General features: G+C 40.4%; 1 protein-coding gene across 1 annotated transcript in view; it reads left to right on the top strand.

The window, feature by feature from the left end:
- Window positions 1-21,703, top strand: part of RAD18 (RAD18 E3 ubiquitin protein ligase) — a 57,324-nt gene that overhangs the window by 17,520 nt on the left and 18,101 nt on the right. Inside the window, exons 7-11 of the mRNA XM_065687448.1 lie at window positions 361-545; window positions 4,339-4,415; window positions 5,120-5,180; window positions 11,030-11,164; window positions 14,385-14,541. Coding sequence (XP_065543520.1) covers window positions 361-545; window positions 4,339-4,415; window positions 5,120-5,180; window positions 11,030-11,164; window positions 14,385-14,541 — 615 coding nt within the window. The remainder of the gene's footprint in view (window positions 1-360; window positions 546-4,338; window positions 4,416-5,119; window positions 5,181-11,029; window positions 11,165-14,384; window positions 14,542-21,703) is intronic.

Consider the following 21,703-nt stretch of genomic DNA (forward strand, 5'->3'; position numbering starts at 1 on the left):
AATATAAGGCTTGATCCTAATGAAGGTGGACAATGCTGTGTTTGCTGATGTGATTCTGAAGCCTTTGCTGTAGATATTAAAAACTGAGCCTCAGGGCTAGTTACCTGAGTAGTTTTGCATCATTTCCTACAGAAAATCAGATGAGACCTATTGCTTTCTGCACGTTTGAAATGTTCTTTGTGGTAGATGGAAAAGGTGTTCTGGTTTCTAGAGCTGTTGTCATTGCATCTGTGATGTGCTGTGTCTGTCATGACTGAAGTGATTCTTTCAGGTATTTCTTGCCTGGAGTAGATGAAATACCCTGTAAACATGTAACTCAGTATTTTTATTTGCATAGTTTGTTTCCTTTTCCTTTTGCAGTTCTGCTCACAAAAGGAAGCCTATGTCTAAAGTTGTTTACAACTTGCTCTCTGATCGTGATTTAAAGAAGAAGCTAAAGGAACATGGTCTGTCTACCCGTGGGACCCGACAACAGCTGATTAAAAGACACCAAGAATTTGTGCACATGTACAATGCTCAGTGTGATTCTCTAAATCCCAAATCAGGTAAGTTAGAAAGCCTAGCAAAGTTGTTACCACTGCAAGCTATTTGTATGCATTGCTTCTTCTGTTCTCAGGGTAGGAATAAGGCTGGTTTCTGTATCTGGGGAAAACTGGAGCTGGAAGAATTTATCTTGTATTAATCTTGGTTTATGCAATAAAAGGAAATGTAATGAAAACCAGAAATGTGTGGCTGTACTCTGGAAGTATCCAGCAAGGATGTACATTTGTACTGAAGTTCTTTTGATACTTCCTGGTTTATTAACCCTGTCCTGAATAATTTTCTGTGTTTTTATTGACTTTCATGAGTGCCTCCAAATTAGACTTTGAGGCTTTTAGTAAAAAAATTGGAAGTACCTGAAGTTCTTAGGGAGTGGATTAGTAATTTATCTTTTGTTCTGAAGTTGTTCTCTTCTTCATATACACTGAGACTTTCATATTTTTTTGTTTATATGTTCATATTATTCTTATTATACTTTCATATTTTTTGTTGGATTTAATTTCAAAATTAGGTATCTTTTTGGAGACAACAGGCAAGGGTAGAAAGAATTAACAGGAAAGTGTTAAATGTTTTTCTGTAGTTTATATCAGTTTGGGTGCTTGGCAGTATTTTTATACAATTAAACTCGGACTATATATAAATAGCTATATGGGATAAGGAGAATGTATTTTAGTCTCTAATGTGAGTGCAATATAAACTTCCTTAAGGCTTAATGCTTGAAAAATGCTAGGGCTGGAACAGGGAGGATGAGATCTGAGTAAGGTATTTGTGCTGCCTAGCTTTGTATTCAGTGTGGCCATATTTTAGGTTTGGAATAGCGTGTATGAGCTAGAGGGAGAACTGTCCCATCTCCTCTTGTTATATTGTTTTGTACAAGATGAATACATGCATCTTTTTTAAAGGTCTGGCATTTGTCATCTCAGTTCAGTTCTCCAGGCGATACAACTGACACCACAAATACACTGGCGCGTGTAGGTGAGAGACAGACACCAGATTCAGCTGTATTATTTTTTATTTGATTAGAAGCTTTTGGCAAACAATCCTTTTAAAGGAATTTCTAGCAGGATCATGTTCTGGTATTTCTCTCCTGGGAGCTGCACAGCAGTTGGTGTCGTGGAGATTCTCATATAGCTGGTATTGCATGTTCTGCACTGGTTTCAGGATGTTGCTTGCTGCCTTCTAGGTCTGTAGCGTAGGTCAGTCCTCCTGCTGGCAAGAGCTGGTCTTGGCTACTTCAGAAGTAGAGAGATGAGAAATATGCTCCTCACTCTCAGTTTGATCTCTTTTATTTTCTTGTTTACGGAGACTAAAATCCTGCAGCACAAGTTCACCGCTTCTTCCAGAAGCTCTAGACAGTTCTGAATGTTTCTGTGTGTGTTGAAGGGCTCAGAAACTACTGGGACCAGATAAAGTTTTGTGGCAGTGGGATCGTCAGGAGCTGAATGAACAAGCAGGACAGCACAGTGAGTTGGGGGCCAAGGAGCTGCTCTTGCACAGCTGGGCTCAGCAGCAGACAGACACCACTGCAGGTGCACAGCTCAGCTTCACATCTGTTGTTTGATTATCTGCAACAGGAATAATTTGGGGCCAGCACCCTTGGAGAAGGCTGCCAGATTTAAACACATTAAACTCCACTTAATTCATCAGTTATTTAACAAATATGACAGTATAGGGGAGTATTTATTTCAAGTGAATATTAAAAGCTCATCTGTTAACTTCATGCATACGTGGTTTTGTATGTGATCAGACGGATGGAAATGCTGAATATCCACAACTTCTACTGTGGCATTTAGAAAGTAAAGTAGGTTTTTGGTGTTTAACTGCTTTACTAAACAGGCAGAACCACCAGATGCAGTGCTTTTTGGAAAATGGTCAGTCACTGAGGATTATAAATATGAATTTAGCAGCCAAACTGTAGGCTCCTGCTTTTTGAAACCTTGATTTCACTTGCCAGCTTTTGGTCTGGAATGTGGGAGCAAGCGTATGAGAAAAGCGAGTTTGCAACCAACACTACTTGCTTTTCTTGTTTTGCTTCTTTAACTGTTTTAAGAACTTGACTAAGGAGGTTAAGTGCCGCAGTGATATAGGTGCCAAGTGTTACTGCTTAGCTTGTGCTGAAGTGCTTCCAAAAATAAACATGCTTTCAAAAATGATTTTCTAGGACTTCAGAAAGTGTCTGGGATGATAACCAGCACACAGAGTTAACATTGTGTTTGACTTCAGCAGTAAGAGAAGTTTGGGGAGTTTGTGGTTTAAGTCTGCAAGAACAGCACTTGCATCAGAATCTCAGTCATGCTAGGGTTTATGTTAAACTCAGAAATGTAGTTAAATGCTCTCAAAGAGTCTGTCCAAGTTCCCCCAGCAGCAGGAGTCAATGTACAGCAGGTCATGGAGGTGCTCTGTTGTCCGATGGCTGAACAGGAGTGGAGCAGTTTTGAAGTAGGGTGGAGTGGGCTGCTCAGGAGCCACGGCAGCTCCAGGAGTGGGGAAAGGAAAAGCCATGTAGCTGGGGCTGCACTGCTGCTGGTATGCTGCAGCAAAGTCAGCATGAGGAATGGATGCTGGTACAACTGAAGCATCATGTCTGCTCAGGGTGTGCAAGGGTTGGCTTTGTGCAGAGCTGGCTGCTCTCTGTTAGTCCTTGAATGTGTTCGGAGGCAATTCTTCGCTTGATGCTGGTGGTGAAGTAGCACCAAGTTTCCTTATGATGTTCATCCAGGATGGCTAAATGATGTTTTACTATGTGTGACAATGCAGTGACCTAAATAATGCAAACTTTCTACTGAGTTCTGGCTCAACACCTTCTTGTAAAGGGTGAATTATTAAACTTGCACTTAAGATGCAGACATGCATTTTCAGTGGTAGCGGTGAACTTGAGGTCACTATATAATATGAATAGCTGAGCTTCTGAGGAAGCATAGGTGCCAAATTCCTGGATTTTTAAACCAGTTTTGAACAGGTTTTATACCTCCACAGCTAAATAAGCTTTTGTTCTCTGGCTACTTTGCTGTCTAGTGAAAGTGTTTGTTTTAATAAATACCCACTGCTACCTAGTAGTGCGGTGAAAATGATTAAGTTTAGAAACAGATTTGTAAAAGGAAATGCCAAAATAAGCTATGCCGGCTCCTGCATAGCCGCAGTTTTAGTTAAAATGTTAAGACACAGTTGTGTCTATTTATATGCTTTTGATGTGTCCAACTTAATAATTAGTGTAGGTTGTAATTCATCTTTGAACTTGGACATAAGCCTGCAGACAGTTTCGTGTTGCCTTGGAAGGCAGTCCATGGAGGTAGAAGTAAGATAAACAGCAGATGTCATTGTTTTATCTTCCATTGAAAGATACATTGCAAAATTGAATGTGTTTTTTGTAAAAGACATACTAGAGTAAGATTCAGATGTGATTTGAAAAGACTACCTTTTCCCATTAATTTAATGCAAAGGAAATGGAGCAATGGCTTGGGAGGTGGCCGAGCGCCAGGCACTGGGAAGCATGGCAGGGCTGCTGCAAGGCACCTCAGCTAAGGCCATGGCTCCTGACTGTGCCTCCCAGTCCTGACTCTCCAGCACTGCCACCAGTGCTCAGCTGCTGCAGGTGGAAGCAGTTTCTCTGTATGAACGAACATCTGCTGAGCCCATGCTCAGTGGATTTGCTTGGGATCAGAGTCAGTTCACAGTTGGAGAGCTAATGCTGGTTTGTCTCTTTATGGCTAAAATTCATGGTAGTTTCAGTCAGTGCTGTTACATCTTTTTGTCTAAGAGCTCCTGTTTTACTGATTCTTTTCTCATATTTTCAAACAGTTGCAGAACTTGTTAAAGAGCTGGAAAACAATGAGAAGATCCGGCTTCAGCTGGAATTGAATAAACCTGGCGAAAGTGTAAGCTAATTATCTTTGTTTTCAGAGAGGGGATGATTAGGAGATATTGCCGAGTGGGTACTGAACGTGTTTGCCCATCACTTTATTATGGGAATTTCCTGATTCCCAGATTGTATGTTGTAATTCACATATATCATATTATAATCAACATGATTTTCTCATACCACTCAATTTGTCCTGGGCAGTTCTTTGCGTACTGCTGATGTTTCTATGCCCAAACCGTTTAATTAGGAACATTTTTTGGTGGCAAAAAAAATTCCTGAGAAATGTTCCTCTTGGTGATATTGGAGGATTTTGACCCTCCATGGCAGTGTGGGGAATATTTTGCTTCCTAGAATTCTCTAGGATTTAGATAGTAAATTCCTTGCTTCCTTGTCGGCAATAGTGACTGTTCTTTTCCCATGACATATGATACTTTTGTGACTTTTGGAGTATGTTTGTTGCATAGCATTAGGAAAGATTTTATGGTGCACATATGCTGGGTGTTACATGGGATGGCTGGGCTCAGGCCTGTTGACTTTGTGAAAGCAAAGCAAGGCAGCATGTGTGTGAACTTTAAATATAGATTACTGTCTGCAGATGAGATGGTAGGAGCTGGTGGGGGTAAAACAGCTGGTCCTTCATCCAGTTTTAAGACTCTAGTTTCAAAGTATGCAGCATTATCTTTTTGTTTCTGTAAATAAACACCTGTGTGATTTCTATAGAGCTTGACCTTCACAAAGGACAAGACAGAGGAAGAAATAGATGAGATCCACTCTGACTATCGTAAGTAATAGCAAATTTCACTTCATTTTGCTTTTAAATTCACCTCCTTTTTCATTTGTACTCGGAGGTTAATGTAAACTGGGTTATCAGTTGGTTCTATGCTTTGTTAAAATTTGGGCTTGCAGCATATAAATCTGTGTGTATTAAATCACAAGTAAAAAAAACCAAAACAAAACCAAACACAAAACCCAACGAATCAACAACCAAAAAAAGCCCCAAACAAACAAAAATAAACAAAAATATCCCTTATTACCTAATGTTGAGTCCCCGTGAACAATGGCATGCACTCCTGGGAATTTTCTCACCTCCGGGTTTGACACTTTTCTCCCTTTTTTGGGGTTCTGGGCACTCTGTAGCATTTGCTCTGCAGGCAGTGCTGAGGCTGTGAGCCCTCCAGGAGTACCAGCCTGGCTCAGGTGTAGCTGGGCCACTACAGAGGGAGGTGTCTCTGCTGACATGAAGTGTGCTGAGCTGGCAAGATGGAGCATTAGCTTGTTGTCTTGGCTCTGCACTCACCACAATAACACAGATAGTGGGTTTTAGCATTACTTGGGATATTCCCTCTTCCCCTACGCTCTTAATGATAGGACACTGGCTTTACTTAAAATGCACCTGTATTCTGTGTGGTGGGTGGCCATCCCAAGTTCTCTAACTCATCCATACTGCTAAAAAGTGTGTTTTAACTGAGCCAAAAATGTTTTTTCCATGTTGTATTTGTATATTGTGATTCTCAAATCATACAGGGTTTCACAGTGCCCCTCACATTCTCTCCCTTCCTTTGTATCCCTCTCCACAAACACTCACATATTTCTGCCTCCTCCCTGTCTGCTTTTCTACTTTCCCCTCCCATCTATCCCTGTGATTTTGAAGCAATCTCTTAGGAAGAACACTCTGCTCATTTGGTTGACCTCTTCCCCTCCATTCTGTGCCAGTGACTGGGAATCAGTGCAAACTGGGTGATTTTGTTTGTTTGTTTGTTTTGTTGTCGCTGTTTGTTTCATTTTTCACACTGAGTCCTCTATGTTTGTGCAAGAGACCAGGGCCTGTGTTGGCTATTAAATTTGCTTCTCCCCTGACAGAGTAACAGATTTGTTCTGGGAAGTATAACTGGAATAAATATGTAAAGGGAAGAAGAGAATATTTAAAGGAGAAGAGAGAATTAAAAATAAGAAAAATATCACAGGGAGAGCTATAGTTCAGTGATACAGTTTTGCTTGGGGTTTTTTTGGTGGGTTTTGGGGGTGTGTGTTGTGATTTGTGGTGTAGGTTTTTGTTACTGCTGTTTTTCATTTTTAGTTTCCAGCAGAGAACTGATTCCAGTTTAACTTGACCGAGGGAAAATGCAGTATTTTAAACTTTCTCCTTACTGTGTGCTTAAACTTGAGAATAGTGTTTTCTCTCTTCGTGGAGCCATCTAACCATCTTTATGGTTAGTTTAGAAGCAAACATCCTTGTGAGAGTTAAAGATTGCAGGACTTGTATCCTGTTGTAGTAATTTAGTACAGAAATGGCTAATGGAAACTGATTTTTACAGATGATTTCCCAACCCTTCTTTGTGTGTTTGTATATTGGGGTTTAAATAGAATTACTTTGTACTTAGCTCTCTACTGGTGTTTTATTAGTCACAATTTCTTTCCTGTTGTTTCCCACTCATTTCACTTCACCTGCGCTATGCTTGCACCCTCAAACATGGTAGTTAGCTGTGTAATGTTAAACCAGTATTCAGTAGATATTAAACTTCTTTGCTTTCAGCCACAGAGGAGCAAAGCAATGAAGGGACAACTTGTTCTGATTATACTTAAGGGTATTTAAATCTGCAATACACTCATATTTCCTGTGTTTCCTTGTGTTGCTTCAGGCATATAAATTATTCCATAATGCAGCTAGATTTAGCCTTGTTGATTTTATTTGTGTTTCTGGGAGGGCTAAATAAGGGCCTAAATCTTTAGAAAATTTTTCCCTTGCTTTTTGTTGCTGTTGCTGAGAATATATATATTTTTTAAGTGTACATGTGCTGTTTGTGGTTTTTAATCTTAAGCATTCACCTCTAATTCCAAGTAACTGGTTAGTAATTGTTCTCTTGCCATGCAGAAATTTCTAGCAGTAAAATTAAATAACTCAAAAAGTAAAATAATTTTAAAAGTATTAATCCCAAGTTGGTTGTTTTTCCATGCAAGGCTTTCATAGCCCTGTAAAGCACAAATCTGAAGCTCGATGCCTGCAGGATGCTCTGCAGCTGAGTGCATACCTATCTGTTACTGCTCTGCTCCTTATCGTACTGTAAATGTGGAAGGTGAGTCTGAACAAAAGCTGTTGGAGGAAGGTACCTGAAATCACAGTCAGCTGTGAGCAGGCTTCTCATCCTTCTTCCCACTGATGAGGAACGTTTGGGAGCAGGAGGGTGAAGGCCGTGGGGATGTGCTGCTTGGTACAGTGCCTGCACAGCTTTTTATAGGGCAGCACTGTCGTCAGACATCCTACACAAGAGACCCTCTTAACTCCACTGTTTTGACATAATGGATGTGCACAAATTCCTCCTAAAGCTGGATCCCTGGTTGCATTCTTGTTGGAACCTTGCAAACAATTGCATTATACTCCCAGGGTGGGGTGTGGAAACAGGAGCCCATCAGTCAGGTCGTTGCTTTTGTTTTCTTGACCTGTTATACACATTTGGAAACAAGAAGGTATTAAATGCCATCTTAATTTTTCAAAACCAGTATTTTATTCAGTTTATATTATTAAAAGGATATGGCTTCAAAAGCAACAAGATCTTGATGTGAATAAATTAGCCTCAGGCAGCTTAATCGAGCACTTAAAAGTCAAAGAGAAAAAAAAGAGGAAAAAGCGAAGATAGAAAAATGTTTTAGTTGGAACATATGGTTTTAAAATTAATAAAAAGTGATGACCAAAGAGGTCAGTGTTAACTACTGTCAGCAAATTATTTCTAATAAAAGCAATAGGGAAGAAACCATAAGCGTGAAGAAAGAACTGGATATTGAGATTAGAGGACAGGAAGAGATTAAAAGAACTCTTATCCAATGCCATTTTTTTCAGTGTAGCACAGATGGACTTTAAAAAGGTTTATTAAACAATGTAGGGTTTTTTCCTTTTAATTTACTACAGTTGCACCCTAGGTCCCCAGTTCACGGCTGAATTCATGAATGAATTAACACTGGTGTAAGTTCTGAATTAAAAATATAAACCCAACCATATATATTTTGTTCTCAATTTCCATCTGAACACACCACACACTGGAAGGTATTTAACAGCCTTATTGAAATTCGAGATGACAGAAGCTGTGATGGTAAAACTTACTTATTTTTGCCTTCTTTACAGTTTTCCAAATCTTTACAGTTTTCCAGGCTCTTGGAAAATTGCAGATTACACTGTTGAGGTGGTTTTTGTTGTTTGTTTGATTTTGGGGGTTTTATTTTCCATTTTGGTATGTGAAGTGTTCCTGAAATACCAATTAATATTTTGGCTTGATGAACCTGGGTCTGGTTTACATGCTCACAGGAAGCTCTGCTGGAATGATCGCCAGAGTCTGTGCCTGGAAGGTACAATTAAGTTCGCTGGCCCCTGCAGTAGCTTCCTTCTGCTCCATGGGAACTCAGTGCCACCCTGTTTGGTGTCAACCTCATTCTGCTTTTATCATGGTCACACCTCTATCTAAAGAGTTAAAAAATCTACAGGAAAAGAAATACATTTGATAAAAAAGGTGCTTTTTCTGCTTATTAATATTTCATTTTCCCATGTGATTCAGAGGCTTATTGACTTATATCTTGCTTTTTAAATATTTGTAATTATATCTGTGGTTGTTTTATTATTGAAATACCTGTAGTTTTATGAAATGTGCATGGTATGTCATCTCAGCACAGCAGTGATTTACAGCGCATCTGAGTAGTGCCTTGTTGTGCCAGGACATTTCATTTTTACTTGAAAAGCTCTGTACTTACACCAGAACACAAAACAACAATAAAAAGTGATACTGGAAGAACTGAAGTGCCGAAGGAATTTGGTAATGAATGTGCAGCAGTTCAAACACGAGCATCTGGGACAAGAACTGTCCTTATTAAAGAACTTGTTGACCTTATGTGGCGTTTTCAGCTACTCAGGGCGAGGGAGTCAGTTTTAGATGTGTTTCCTTCTGTGGGGCAGAACTTGATATGATTTTTGTTTTGGCTTTCCTCCCCTTCCCATCAATGCAGCAGGACATAGATCAGGGTTAGATGTGCCGTACTCCATGCAGTGCTTGGTGAGGGGTGTCCACTCCTTCTAATGTTGGCTGTGCCGAGTGGATGCTGATTTGGTTTGCTGGTTTTTGCTCTCGGCACTCGTGGGATGGGTATGAAGCTGGTATGTGCACCCCCACTACAACGGGCTGCAGTGTCGCAGGACAGGGGGAGGGTGGCCCAGTTTGCCCATCACTAGCTCTTGGCTTTCATTTGTCCTGAGCATTCCCATTCACTTTTCTGCCCATCCTCTCTGCTGTAGTTTACCTTAGTCTTTCCTGCAAGTATAACTTGGGCAGCATGCATGTGGCTTCTACAGAGCAGAGACTTTCAGCTACGTGTATGCAAAGAATGAAAACGGGCTGTGTGTGTGCAGTGGGTTGTACAGTATGAGGTGTACTTGTCTTGGGAGCTGTTTGTTTAGTCCATCACTGTGTTGTAATTGCCAGGAAGCTTTCTTTGCTGACGGCAGAGGAGGGAGCATGTGGGTCCTGGCCACTGCGTTGAGTCCTGCTTCCTGCAAGGATGGATTGGAAAATGCTCTGACTGGGAGCTCTGATGTCTCTGTGAGCTAGTTTACTGGGAACTGCTGTGAGAGGCAGTGTGGAGCTCACAAGGGCCATGTGTGCTTTACTTCTCATGCTGTTACAGTTGCTTTGCCTTAAGGACATTTTGGATGTCCATTGGGCCTTCCTGCCTCTGGCATGGAAAACATTATGAACGCTTTTTTGGTAGGCAAAAAATTGAGCTAAAGGTTTTAGCTAAAGTACTTTATTTGTCTCAAAAGGACAAATCTGTCAGAGTGGTTTTTGTTGAAAGTCCTTCCAAAGAAAGGAAATTCACGTTCGCTGCCTTCACCATAACGTATCAGTATAAAGCCATGTGTATAGACTAGGTGGGCTTCCTTGCTGTACTAGCAGTGGGTAGCAACAGTCTAATATGCTTCTTCCGTAGAAGCTGCGGCATTCTGTAGGGAAAACAACATGTTCCCTTGGTGCCCGGGGTTAGGTAATCCACATTGTCTGACTAAGGAGGCCGGGTGTTTTCCCAGCCTGAGTAAAGAATTTGAAGTATCTAAATTAAAAAACAACATTGCTTTGGCTGAATACCAGAGGATTGCTTAAAACATACGAAGTGGTTGAAAAGTGCAGGGTATTTGCAGTGTTAACTGTGATTTAGAGGACCTGAATCAAAACAGTGTAATAAGCATGACACAAAAGCTTTTGACATTGTTTTACTGCAGAAATGGGGGAAAAACCCCAGAACAACTTTAAAGCCATTTGCAGAGCAGTTGTGAGTTAGATTTTGCTCTTTCTCTGTAGCAGAGGGCTCCTCACAGGACTACCAAGCAAACAGAGTTCTTCTGAGCAAAAATTAAGCTTTCATCTGTGTAAGTGTTCTTGACTACTGGGTAAATTTGTAAAAGCACAGACACAGATTTTGATCATTAATAGACTATGGAACATATTGCAGTGATGAGTTGGCTTTTCGTTTGCTGTAACAAAAACGTTTTTAATTCAATGTTTTGCGTTTATGTCTGTTCACATCCTTTTCACTTTTTATGGCGTGCCTTAAGAGTGCTGTGGCAATGATCAGTAATTCACTTGTCCATTTCAGGAAAGAAGCACAGAAGCGAATTTAAGTTTTTGGTGGATCAAGTAAATAATCGGTGGAAGCAAAGTGGTAAAAGGAAAACAGAAAGTGCACAAAACAAAGAAGTCACTGCTGCCAAAGACTTGCCAGCAGCCACAGGTTAGTAGTGTTGTTTAATATAATCCCCCTTTTCATTCCACACTAAGGAGCGGGGCTTTCCCAAAGAGAAATGTTCATTCTTCCCATTGTTCTTCTCCTATAGTCCTTAAGGGGAAAAAAAAGGCATAAAAATCATAGGCATAAAAAATTGACTGCTGTTGATTTTAATGTGCTGCATAAACACAACCCGTAATAAATACATTATTTGTTTGATTTTAGTAGGATCTGTATAGATGGCCTTTATTTAGGTGCTTATTTTAATTACCTGGTTGAAATGGGACCTTAGGTTCCAGTCCGAATCTGCTGAAGTTGCTGAGAGTGGGCAGGTGGCGATCTGCATCTTTGAAATGAAGGTGATCATAGGGCTTGCTTGCTGGGTTTCAGCTTTTATGTGTCACTAATATAATGGGGAGTTGGTAATTGGGAGCTGCAGAGATATTTGTGTGGATTGGAACAAGTATTCATTTGTGCTGAGGTCCAAGGAAAAAAATACTTTGGCTCTTTGAAACTGTTCATACAGTATGTTGTCCCTCTGTAACTCACTTCATTTTGTGTTTATATACTTCAACATAGTGAAAAGTGGGAATGCACAACTGCAGTTACTCAGTTCTTTATGAGTCAGGCACAACATCCAGTGTGTGTGTTTGTCATCCTCACTACCCATAGCATCAAAGAAATATCCACTTGTGCTATTAACTTGTTCCCTACAGGCATCTTCAGTCTTGTTTGTTTTATGGTACTGGTTGGTTTGGCAGTGTACGTATATCTTTGAGTGTGTGATTTAGAAGAGCATTTCTCAACCTAACCTGTGAATTTTAATCTATTCAAGATACTGGATTTTGGAGAGAATTCCATTGACTAGAATTGGATGCGCTGTTGTCTGTATCCTTGGGAAAATCTGGTATTTAATTTGCATCAGGTCTCACAAATCCCTGCTCTCCTGAGTTGAGCTGAACTAATTTTTGGCTGTCCCATCTCTGTCTCCTCTAGCAGAGCCCTCAGGAATAAAAAGAGGTGAAAATACCAATGTGGTAGCATGAATTTTATCCTTATCCTTTCATGCAGACCTTGATGCGACCCATAATCCTTTCCATGTGAAGGGTAAAATAAGGAATCTCAAGGATAAAGTTTATCTCATTTAACATAATTTACAATGATGTTCCTCTTCTATAGCAAAGACAGAAGCAATATATTATTAGATAATTATTTCTAGCTATGCTCTGTTAAGTGATTGGCTGTTAAGAGTTACTGGGTTTGTGTCTTCTGTGTAAGCATTTTCTTCATGTGCTGAACCACAGACTCTGAGAAGCTGAATTAAAGCCATATAGTTTTTCCAAGAATGCTGAGGTAGAAAAACCCTATATATCAGACGTATCATCCTGTACTGTGTTGACTTAGGTATGTGATCCCACCTCTTCTGGTTCTGACAAACCTGCAAAACTTTCATTACTTTTTATGCACTGAGCTTTCGATAGTCTTTGAAGTTTCAGTTTTTAGTTTTTAGTTTTATCCCAAATATCTGTTTGACTGTTTGTAAACCATTTAAACAAAACAAAACAAAATAAAAGAAGGCTTATGGGTGAAGGAACAGCTGCCTAAAGCCTGTTCCCCCGTATTCCTTATTAACAGCAATTGCCTTTTTATCAAACGGGAAATTAAAAATACATGAAAGGAAGAAAACCAGCAGTGGTGTGATGACTTGCCGTTTGAAACATAACTGCTGAGAATAGGAAAGGCTTTGCATGCATTCCTTCCTCACTTGATTTGGGTTCTCATGGAAGCAGTGGAATTATACAGAATTAAAGCATACTTGTTTTGTTTTGTGCTTCTTTTTAACACATGTATATCTTCCATCACCCTCTACTGTAGTATTGGCTGATGTAACTTAAGCTTCTCTGTAAGTCTTGCTCTGGTTTTGGTGATGTTTTAATCATCGGTTCCTGATTTACATAATCTTAAAATGTTTCATTTCCAGTCTTTATAACTTTTAACATAGGGCTTTGCTTTGCCTAAGGGGAAGCACCATCAGGATTTGATAAATATTTGTGATACAAAATGTTGCTCTTCTGGGTTGCATTATTGCACAGGGCCTGTGCTATTTTTAACCTGTTAATTTCAGAGATGTTTCATTAGGTGGACAACTGACTTGCTGTAATCTGCCAGTTGTTTTTGACAGACGAAAATATGCTCCTGGTATTTAATTATGCATTTCAGCAGAAGGGAAAGGGCAAGCTGTGGCTGGATTCAAAGATTGTATAGCTCCTCTGCACTCTAATTGCCGTTCTGTTTGGCCATTTCTGTCAAAGTAATTTCTGGAGGGACAGAAAAGTCAAAGTGGCTTGAGCAGGAATATAGCTTGGTTCATGGGGGTGGACAGAACACTTCTGTGGATGGCTATAATAAGGATTATTAATGAGATGAGTCTCAGTATGTTTTTAATGGCCTGTGCAACTTTCTAGTTAAATTACTCATTTGAAAACGCTTGTGTATGTGGTGTAAGGACAGTTTATCTTTACATCCCATAATTCCTAGTCTATGTTTGTTTTCTCCTTGGAGAGGTACAAGGTACTTGAGAGAACTGTCCGTCTTTTTGTAGGTAAGAACACTTGGCACAGTGGAATGGTTTTATGATTTGCTTGATGCGTTGTTTAGAAATTGCTTTTCCTATTAAAAAATGGAAACATCAATTAATCTCGATTGACACTGTCTTAGGTGCATAAGGACATAAGTCATAACATTTCTCGTATTGAAAACAAGCCTATTGACTTGACATGTAAAACTTCAAAGTGAACAAGCTCCCTCATGCACTGGATGAAGTGAACTGGTAGCAAGAGGCAGCGAGCAGCGCTGTGTTAAGTGTTTGCTAATTTCCGAAATGCAGTTTGATCTTAGGAAATGTGGCAAATATCCTTACCCTTCATTTCTCTCCTTGTTTGTGTTTGAAGCTCATAACAATGAAATGTTTCTGTTTCAGTCTCTGGTTCTTAGAGGGTAGGGTTTGGTTTTATTGATTTGGGGTTTTTTTACTGCCTAGGAGAAGAAATTAAACCTTTGAAACTGAGAGGTTTGGGAAGCAAGTAGGTGGGAATGGAACGTTGGTATTTAAATAAATAATAAAACTTCAATTTTTTTATTAACATCTATCTCAACGCTGCAGAATTTTAAATAATAGTATTTTGCTTTGTCATTCTTGCTAATCTCTGCCTTTTTTTCTTGGTAGAACATAGGGAAGAGCATCACACAGGTTTTGCCCTTGGAAAAGACCAGGTACTCAAACCAGATACTCCTGATAACAAAAGAAGTGAATTTCCTTCCTTGGAGGGAGGCCAGAGATCAGACTCTCCTACATTCTCGCTGCCATCTGAATCAACAAGCAGGTTAGTGAAGAAGAGTCTCTTCTCCCTGGTTCGTACCAGATTTGACCAAACATGGAAAAGCTTTGCCAGTAACCTCAAGCAATAGATGTATCCTACTTCATAGGATGGGTTTCTAAGCTGTGGTTGCTGATTCATTCTCCTCTATGTTTCTGGCTGTTTAGTTGCTTGAGGGTTGGAGCTGAAATACATTCACAGTTCACTTAATAGTTTTGTCATGTCTTGATAGAGGAGTGATAGTGTAACACTGAGTGGAATGTCTGTGGAATGAGGAGACCATTTGGTGTTTTTCTTCCACTCCATCATCTTCCCTTCTGTTTGAAGTTTTATTTAGAGAGGTCCAAATATCGATCTAACCTAAAGTATTTTAATAGCTTTTTAAGTGGAGTATTGCTGTAAGAAATAGTGTTTAAATGCCCCATTGTTTGCAGTCAGTGGTAGAATGCCACTGAACCTTGAAGTCCTGACAGCCATTCACTTCTTTTCCTTCATGCATTTACATTTGTCTCCTGAAATTGCCTTACTTGGTTTCAGAGAAGGAAGGATCAAGGAAGGCTTTGTAAGTAATGTATCCTATTGACAGTTCAAAGAGAATTTTCTTGGAAGGAGACTCAGCTGTTACTGCTGATAAGGTCTATCTGGTTTTTGAAGGTAGCATTTGTATCTGTTTAGATATTTACTTTATGGATCATAATTTGCTATCTACTCAATTGTCAAAGATGGCAATGGTGATTGAGATAAACATCCTATTGCAGTACTGGCTGCTGCGGCCCCAGCTGCTGGAGGAAAAGTGAAGAAGCAATTGAAAACAAATACAGAATAACTGACTTTTGATGTGTGTCTAAAAGCAAAAAAGCTGATCTTGAACATAATCTTGCTGTCTTGTTGATAACAGCAATGACTGGAGAAGGCACCCTTTGTAGGCCTGCAGTACTAGGAGTAAAAAGGTTTCCTATGTTTAGAAGTGGGAGATAATCAGAGGAAGTAACTGAAGGACAACTGCTGGGCTAGTAGTAACATTTCTTCATTTCCCATCCATTACACCAATAGTATGTGCCTCTTCCCTTTTCTGGAAATATTAAGAATAATACAGTACTTGGCTTCATCATTGTTTAGTAAAAGAACAATTTAGTTGTCAAAGTTTAACAGAAACAAATTTTCAATTCATTTTGGTTCACAGTCAGCATGGAGATTAAAGATACTGCATTTCACAGAGGCAGATATTAAGCAGTGAATGAAAGCCTAGGAAGACACAGGGAAGAGGAGATCAGCTCAGGGGGATTATAGAGCACCAAATGTTAAATGTCTTTGCTTTACATGATCAGGTTTTGCTGCCTGTTTCCAGTTACTTGAACTAAATGAGAGCATATATTAAACATCTGTCTATAAACAGCAGTATGGTGGCTGGGCAGATAATTTATGTGGAGACAGAAAGGGTCTTTGTGGCAAAGTATCATTATATTTTTGTTTAGCTTCACACTTGCATTATACCAATAAAGTCATTCCCCTCCTGATAGCCTTTCCCCATCCTTTCTCTTTCCCTTTCCTGTGTGTGCCTTTCTGCCTGAATTGTTACTGTAAAATTGAGAAACGTACCATATCATTGTATTTGCTATCTAATACGTAACAAACCGATTAAGATTACTGATGCACTAGTTTTATCTAGGTTTCTCAGGATGTCATGTAAATGATGATAGTTTTTGCTTCCCTTTGATGCAGGTAACTGTTATCTCGGTAATTTCTTTACTTTTAAAATAGGGTCCAGTGCTCTTGAAGAGACTTGCTTCCTGATTTTAAACACTGAAGCCCTTTTAAAAGTGGACCAAGAACTAAGCCCTGAACTGAAGGGGGAGGTAGATGCACCCCTTAAAAGGGGCTTGCAGGCTTGCACTGTTCTTCTGGGTTGTGACTTGAAGCTGCTCCACTCAGGATCTCAGCTGAAGAATGAAATGGGCCAGGGAAAACAACTCTTCCGGGCTCACTTAGAAGGGAAGAAGCTGGCCCTGTGACTCTGTTTTATATGCCTGAAGCCTTAGTTTTCTGGTTTGCATCTTGGGCCATGGCCGGTCTGGTGCTGACAGGCAGTTCTGAGGAATTGTGACATTTGGTTTGTGTAGTGGTGGTGGGCAGGAACCCAGGCAGAAGCTCTTCCCTGGGGCTAATACAGGCCCAGCTCGTGCAGATCTGTGCAAGATGTCATGTTTGACAGGCACAGGGATGATAGATGGGGCTGCTTTATCCTCCCTGTGCCTGCTGTTGCAGTTGCCCTAGAGCTCTGATTGTTATTTTAGTTCTACAAAATAAACACATTCAGCTTGGCTCTTCATTCTGAATTTAAGCAAGTATTCCTGTTCTTCCTTTATTTTACTGAATAATTATTTTCTTTTTTAATTGCGAATTAACCTTTTGGTACTAAGGACCTTGGAAAATTTGGAGTTTTAATCTTAAAGCGTGAGTTCCTGGGTGGTAGAAAGGGCTTGTATTAGCTCATCATTGTATTAGCTCATTGAGAGCAGCACTGAGGAGAAAGACTTGGGAGTATTGGTTGATTAGGAGCTCAACATGATGTGGCAGTGTGTGCTTGCACCCCAGAAACCACCCATGTTTTGGGCTGCATCACAAGCAGCATGATCAGCAGGTCTAAGGAGATGATTCTCCCCTTCTACTCCATTCTGGTGAGACCCCATCTGGAGTAGTGTCCTCCAACACAAGAAGGACGTGGAACTGTTGGAGCAAGTCCAGAGAAGGCCACAAAGATGCTGAGAGCTGGAGCATCTCTGCTATGGAGACAGGCTGAGAGAGGTGGGGTTGTTCAGCCTGGGGAAGGCTCCAGGGAACTTTAGAGCAGCTTTCAGTGCCTAAACAGCCTGACAAGAAGCCTGAAGAGAGGCTTTTGACAAGGGGGAATGGCTTTAAACTGAAAGAGGGGAGATTTAGATTAGATATAAGGAAGTTCTTCCCTGCGAGGGTGCTGAGATGCTGGCACAGGGTGCCCAGAGAATCTGTGGCTGCCCCATCCCTGGCAGTGTTCAAGGCCAGGTTGGATGGGGCTTGGAGCAACCTGGTCTCGTGGAAGGTGTGCCTGCCCATGGCAGGGGGGTTGGAACTGGATGAGCTTTAAGGTCCCTTCCATCCCAAACCAGTCTGTGATTCATCCAAGATATCATTAAATCTCTGTTTCACTGCCAGTGTGGTGTGTGGATGACATTCTAAATGATTCTAAGTGGCCTTTGACATTAAACTTTTATTCTTTACCCTTTCCTTTCTGCAGACAGCAGTGTATATCAACCCAAAGTCTGGATGAAAGTGTATCTAAGGGACTGTAAGGAAGTTTGCTAGAGGGTATTAGCATGTGGCAGTAACTAATGATCTGAACGTGCTTTCATGAACGGAGTTGACAGATTTTGTTGGGAAGTATGCATTTGTTTACACTATGCCTGGCTCAGGGCAGGTGTTTGTTCCTTCTTTTTGTGCATTCACTCTCTCCAAATGAAATATTTCCATAAACTTCTTGAATCAGAGTCCCCCAGTTGTACAGATCAGTATGTATCGCAAATACTTGGACCTTCTATAAGATAAACACATGCTTAGTAGCTCCCTGTGGTTTTCTCTTAAATTCAGTTCCTGTGCAACAGGAACAGAATGACGAGTCTGCGCAGAATTGTTTTTTCAGAATCTCTCTGGGATCTTCACTTTCCTCCTCTATGCACATCCCTGGTTTGTGTGGTGTGCTTTCCGTTTATCTTTCTTTACATACAAGGCAGTTTGCTTTACCTTAAAAGAGAGCTGCTGCCCTGCTCAAGAAGTTAAATGAAGTGGTGGGGTTTTTGGCTTTGTGGTGTGTGTGTCTGGTTGTTTTTTGTTGTATGTGCCCCTCCTCTTCCAGTTGTGGATTAGACTCAACTGAGTGGCAGTTAGGCTCTGGAGTGTTCCTTGGGGCAGTAAGCACTGTGGATTGCCATCTTTTACATCCAGCTCCCTGTTTTTATACTCTTCTCATGAAGAGGTCAAACCAGCAATAATACAGTGAAAGCTTAGTTAAAGTGACAAATGATGCCTTGTGATGATGCATGGGAGGCCCCTCTTGGCTGACAACTGTTCCTTGTTTCACACTGTACCTTTCTGACCAGCACTCCCAAGTTTTCCTGTGTTTTCTGGGAATCAGGTTACAGGAATCGCCCCCGCTCCAAAAAGAGAGGGATGATGTGGGGGGACACTTATGAGAAAGAATTAAATGTGCTTTTTGTCTTTACTGTTTCTGTTCCTGATACCTATTCTGCAAAAGTCTGATGTCCTGGGCAGTATCCAGCTCTTTGCTTGGCCCTTTGGGATGTGTCAAATTCTGCCATGCCTGTGGACTAGCTTTAGGCTGCGGACCTCTGGGTGGTGAATGGTGGTTTGTACTCAGTGTGCTGCTTGCACGTTCCTGGTGCAGCCAAAATGGACCTGAATTATGGCAAGATTTGCAGGGATTGGAGAAAGTGGGTTTAGTCATATAAGCTGCATGAAAGTAAGAGATGCATTTTGTCACTCTGTGGTTACCATGGGGCTAATGTTTTGTTAATTGTAGCAAAATAAATATAGCACAGATCAAAAAAGAAAGATCTAGATTTTGAGGGTTTAAGTAGCATTGTGCTATTGTACCAAGTAATGATTTTCTGAGGCTTGTATTTTATTTCTGATAATAAGAGGATATCCTTTGACAAGGGTAAAGGTTTTTCAGATTGAAGTGTCAAAACTTGAAATATATTTGGAAGTCCAGATCTGCTGTGTTTTTATGAAGCAAGCATTTCTAAATGGAGGGCTGATGCTATGATGGATTAAAAAAAGGATTTTGAGCAGTATATAGAATATACCAAAATCTGGAAATGTTTGCTCTGTAAAACGATGCTGCAAGTAAATTAGGGACTCTTTTCTCCTCCTCAAGGCCTTCTGTCTTTTGTCAGTCTTGTGTCAATATTTTCTAAGGAGCAGTTGATCAATGTCCTAAATACATACATTGTACAGTAATCACTGTTGTACTGATATTATTCGAAGTTGATACTTTAATTGAGAAAATGAAAGGTTTTACACCTGCTGGCAAAAAGATACGGGCCATGCACAGAGATTATAATATTGACCCAAATGTGTTTGGTCTCTTCATAAATTGATGATCCCACCAAGGGAGCAAAATGTGCACAACCGATAAACACCAAAACAAAGCTATGACTTTTAAAGGATAATTTTTCAAAGCTATGAAGTCATACATAAAGCTTTCACAGAGCTTTAGTGCTCCATATAAATAGTCCTGTTGTGTCCTTTTACTTTCTGGGACTGAAGCCAAATTTTATGCAACTACTTAAACAATAGGCAACTTAGAAAAGAAGCTAGGAGGGACAATGATAAGCTGGTTAATGAACTGTGTAGAGGAAATATTCTATTAAAAGCATTTTATATAATAGGGATAATAGGTATTTAAACAAATTATTTTTCTTTAAAACTTTCTGTTAGAAGAAAATGTTTGTTCTTGATGGCTAGAGTGGAGGACTTGCAACAGTACACAATGTATACTGTTGGCCTTGTTTGGGATACTAAAGTGTACACTGAAACACAGTGATTTAATTTTGAAATCCTGGTGGAGAAGTGCTATATCTACAGCTTGCATAAATTTTTCTGCCATTGGAATGCACAGAGTGACTGCAGCCTCTGCCGGGTTAGATTGATGCCTGAGTAAGGGGCCTCGTTTGCAGTAAATGGGGCTTCTTGGCACTAAGTTTAGGAGCTATTGATCACGATCTAAAATCTGGATCTAGCTCGTCACTTATTCTTGGATTTATGTGCTTTGCAGAGTTTAGGGTTTAGCTCATGAGCAGAAGGAGAGGTAGAAATAGGGAGCTATGCTTCAGTTAGTTTGCAGTTCACTGGATGGCAGCAATCCTCTGAAAACCTCTTGGTAGACATCAGTTTGTCAATTGACAGGACGGAACAGTGGAAAGCTGTGCAAGCTCTTCCCTGGCAGTGGCTTCAGGCTGAGTTTAAAGAAAGTGTGCTGATCCTTAGGCTGGCCATCACTGTCAAATGAGCGAAGTATATGAAAATGTGTTGATCAGGGGAATAACTGCCTTTTTCAGTACATTTTTGACTTAATAAATCTTAAACTACTTTGGCTCAGAGATGATGTATATTCTGACATTAGATAAGAGTGTTTTATCTTTGATTTTTGGCCTCAAATATGGGTTCATTCTAGAAGGATGATGATACTTATCTGCTGTGTTGTTGATTCATACCTTTCTCCCCAAAAATGTGGGCTGTAACAAATGGCCAGGAACTGTGAGACATGGTAAAGAGTGTTCTGGAGAAATCATTTCAAACAGCAACAGCTGATAACCTCAGATGCATATGGGGAAAAGTGATTGTATTGTAGCATGTACTCAGTTGGGCATTGGTCCCTAGTCTAGAGGCATGGGGTCTGGACATCACTTGCCATACTGCTAAGGAAAGCAGTTAAGATGGATCTAGCAGATCTTTTCCTTTTCTAAAAGCAGAGCCTCAAGGGCACACTGTCGAGCTCCAGAGGAGGCCACTGGAAGCCAGGAAAGCCTAGAAAAAGTCAAGAAAAATAGTGAAGCTTTCAAAAGGTTTAGTGTAGATGAGAGCCATCCGTGGGGAGTTGTGGAGAAGGTCCAAGGCTGGCAAACTTGCTGTCCTCCAAAGAGAGGAGGATGAAGCTCAGTGGTACCGGGGGCGCATGGTTTGAAGAGGAGGCAGTGGGAAGCCAGGGAAGCCTTTGTAGTAAACAGTTAATCTTGGATGTTAGACAGGATTTACAGACACTCCAGCAACAAGCTCATACTGTTTATCACAGGCAGGTCAAAGGGGAAGCAGGATTGCAAGGTGGAGAAAACCATTTTCCCTCACTCCTTGTGGCTGGGCATTCACCTTCAAATGACATTGATAAAATGAGACAAGCTGTAATTCATTTCTAATGTCAGCATTGAGGGAAAAAAAATGCACAATGCACGTGCCAGAGCTCCGTACATAATGCACAGCAGCATGGGCTGATTAAAGGACCCTGTCTGGTCACCGTGAAGCCAAGAAGGAACTTAATCTGCTTTTAAAATAAACAAATTCAAAGAGACATTTGCTCCTTTCATTTTTAGAACGAGACATGTTATTCACACTTACG

The sequence above is a fragment of the Lathamus discolor genome, chromosome 7, assembly GCF_037157495.1.
Source record: "Lathamus discolor isolate bLatDis1 chromosome 7, bLatDis1.hap1, whole genome shotgun sequence".
Classification (NCBI taxonomy): Eukaryota; Metazoa; Chordata; class Aves; order Psittaciformes; family Psittacidae; genus Lathamus; species Lathamus discolor.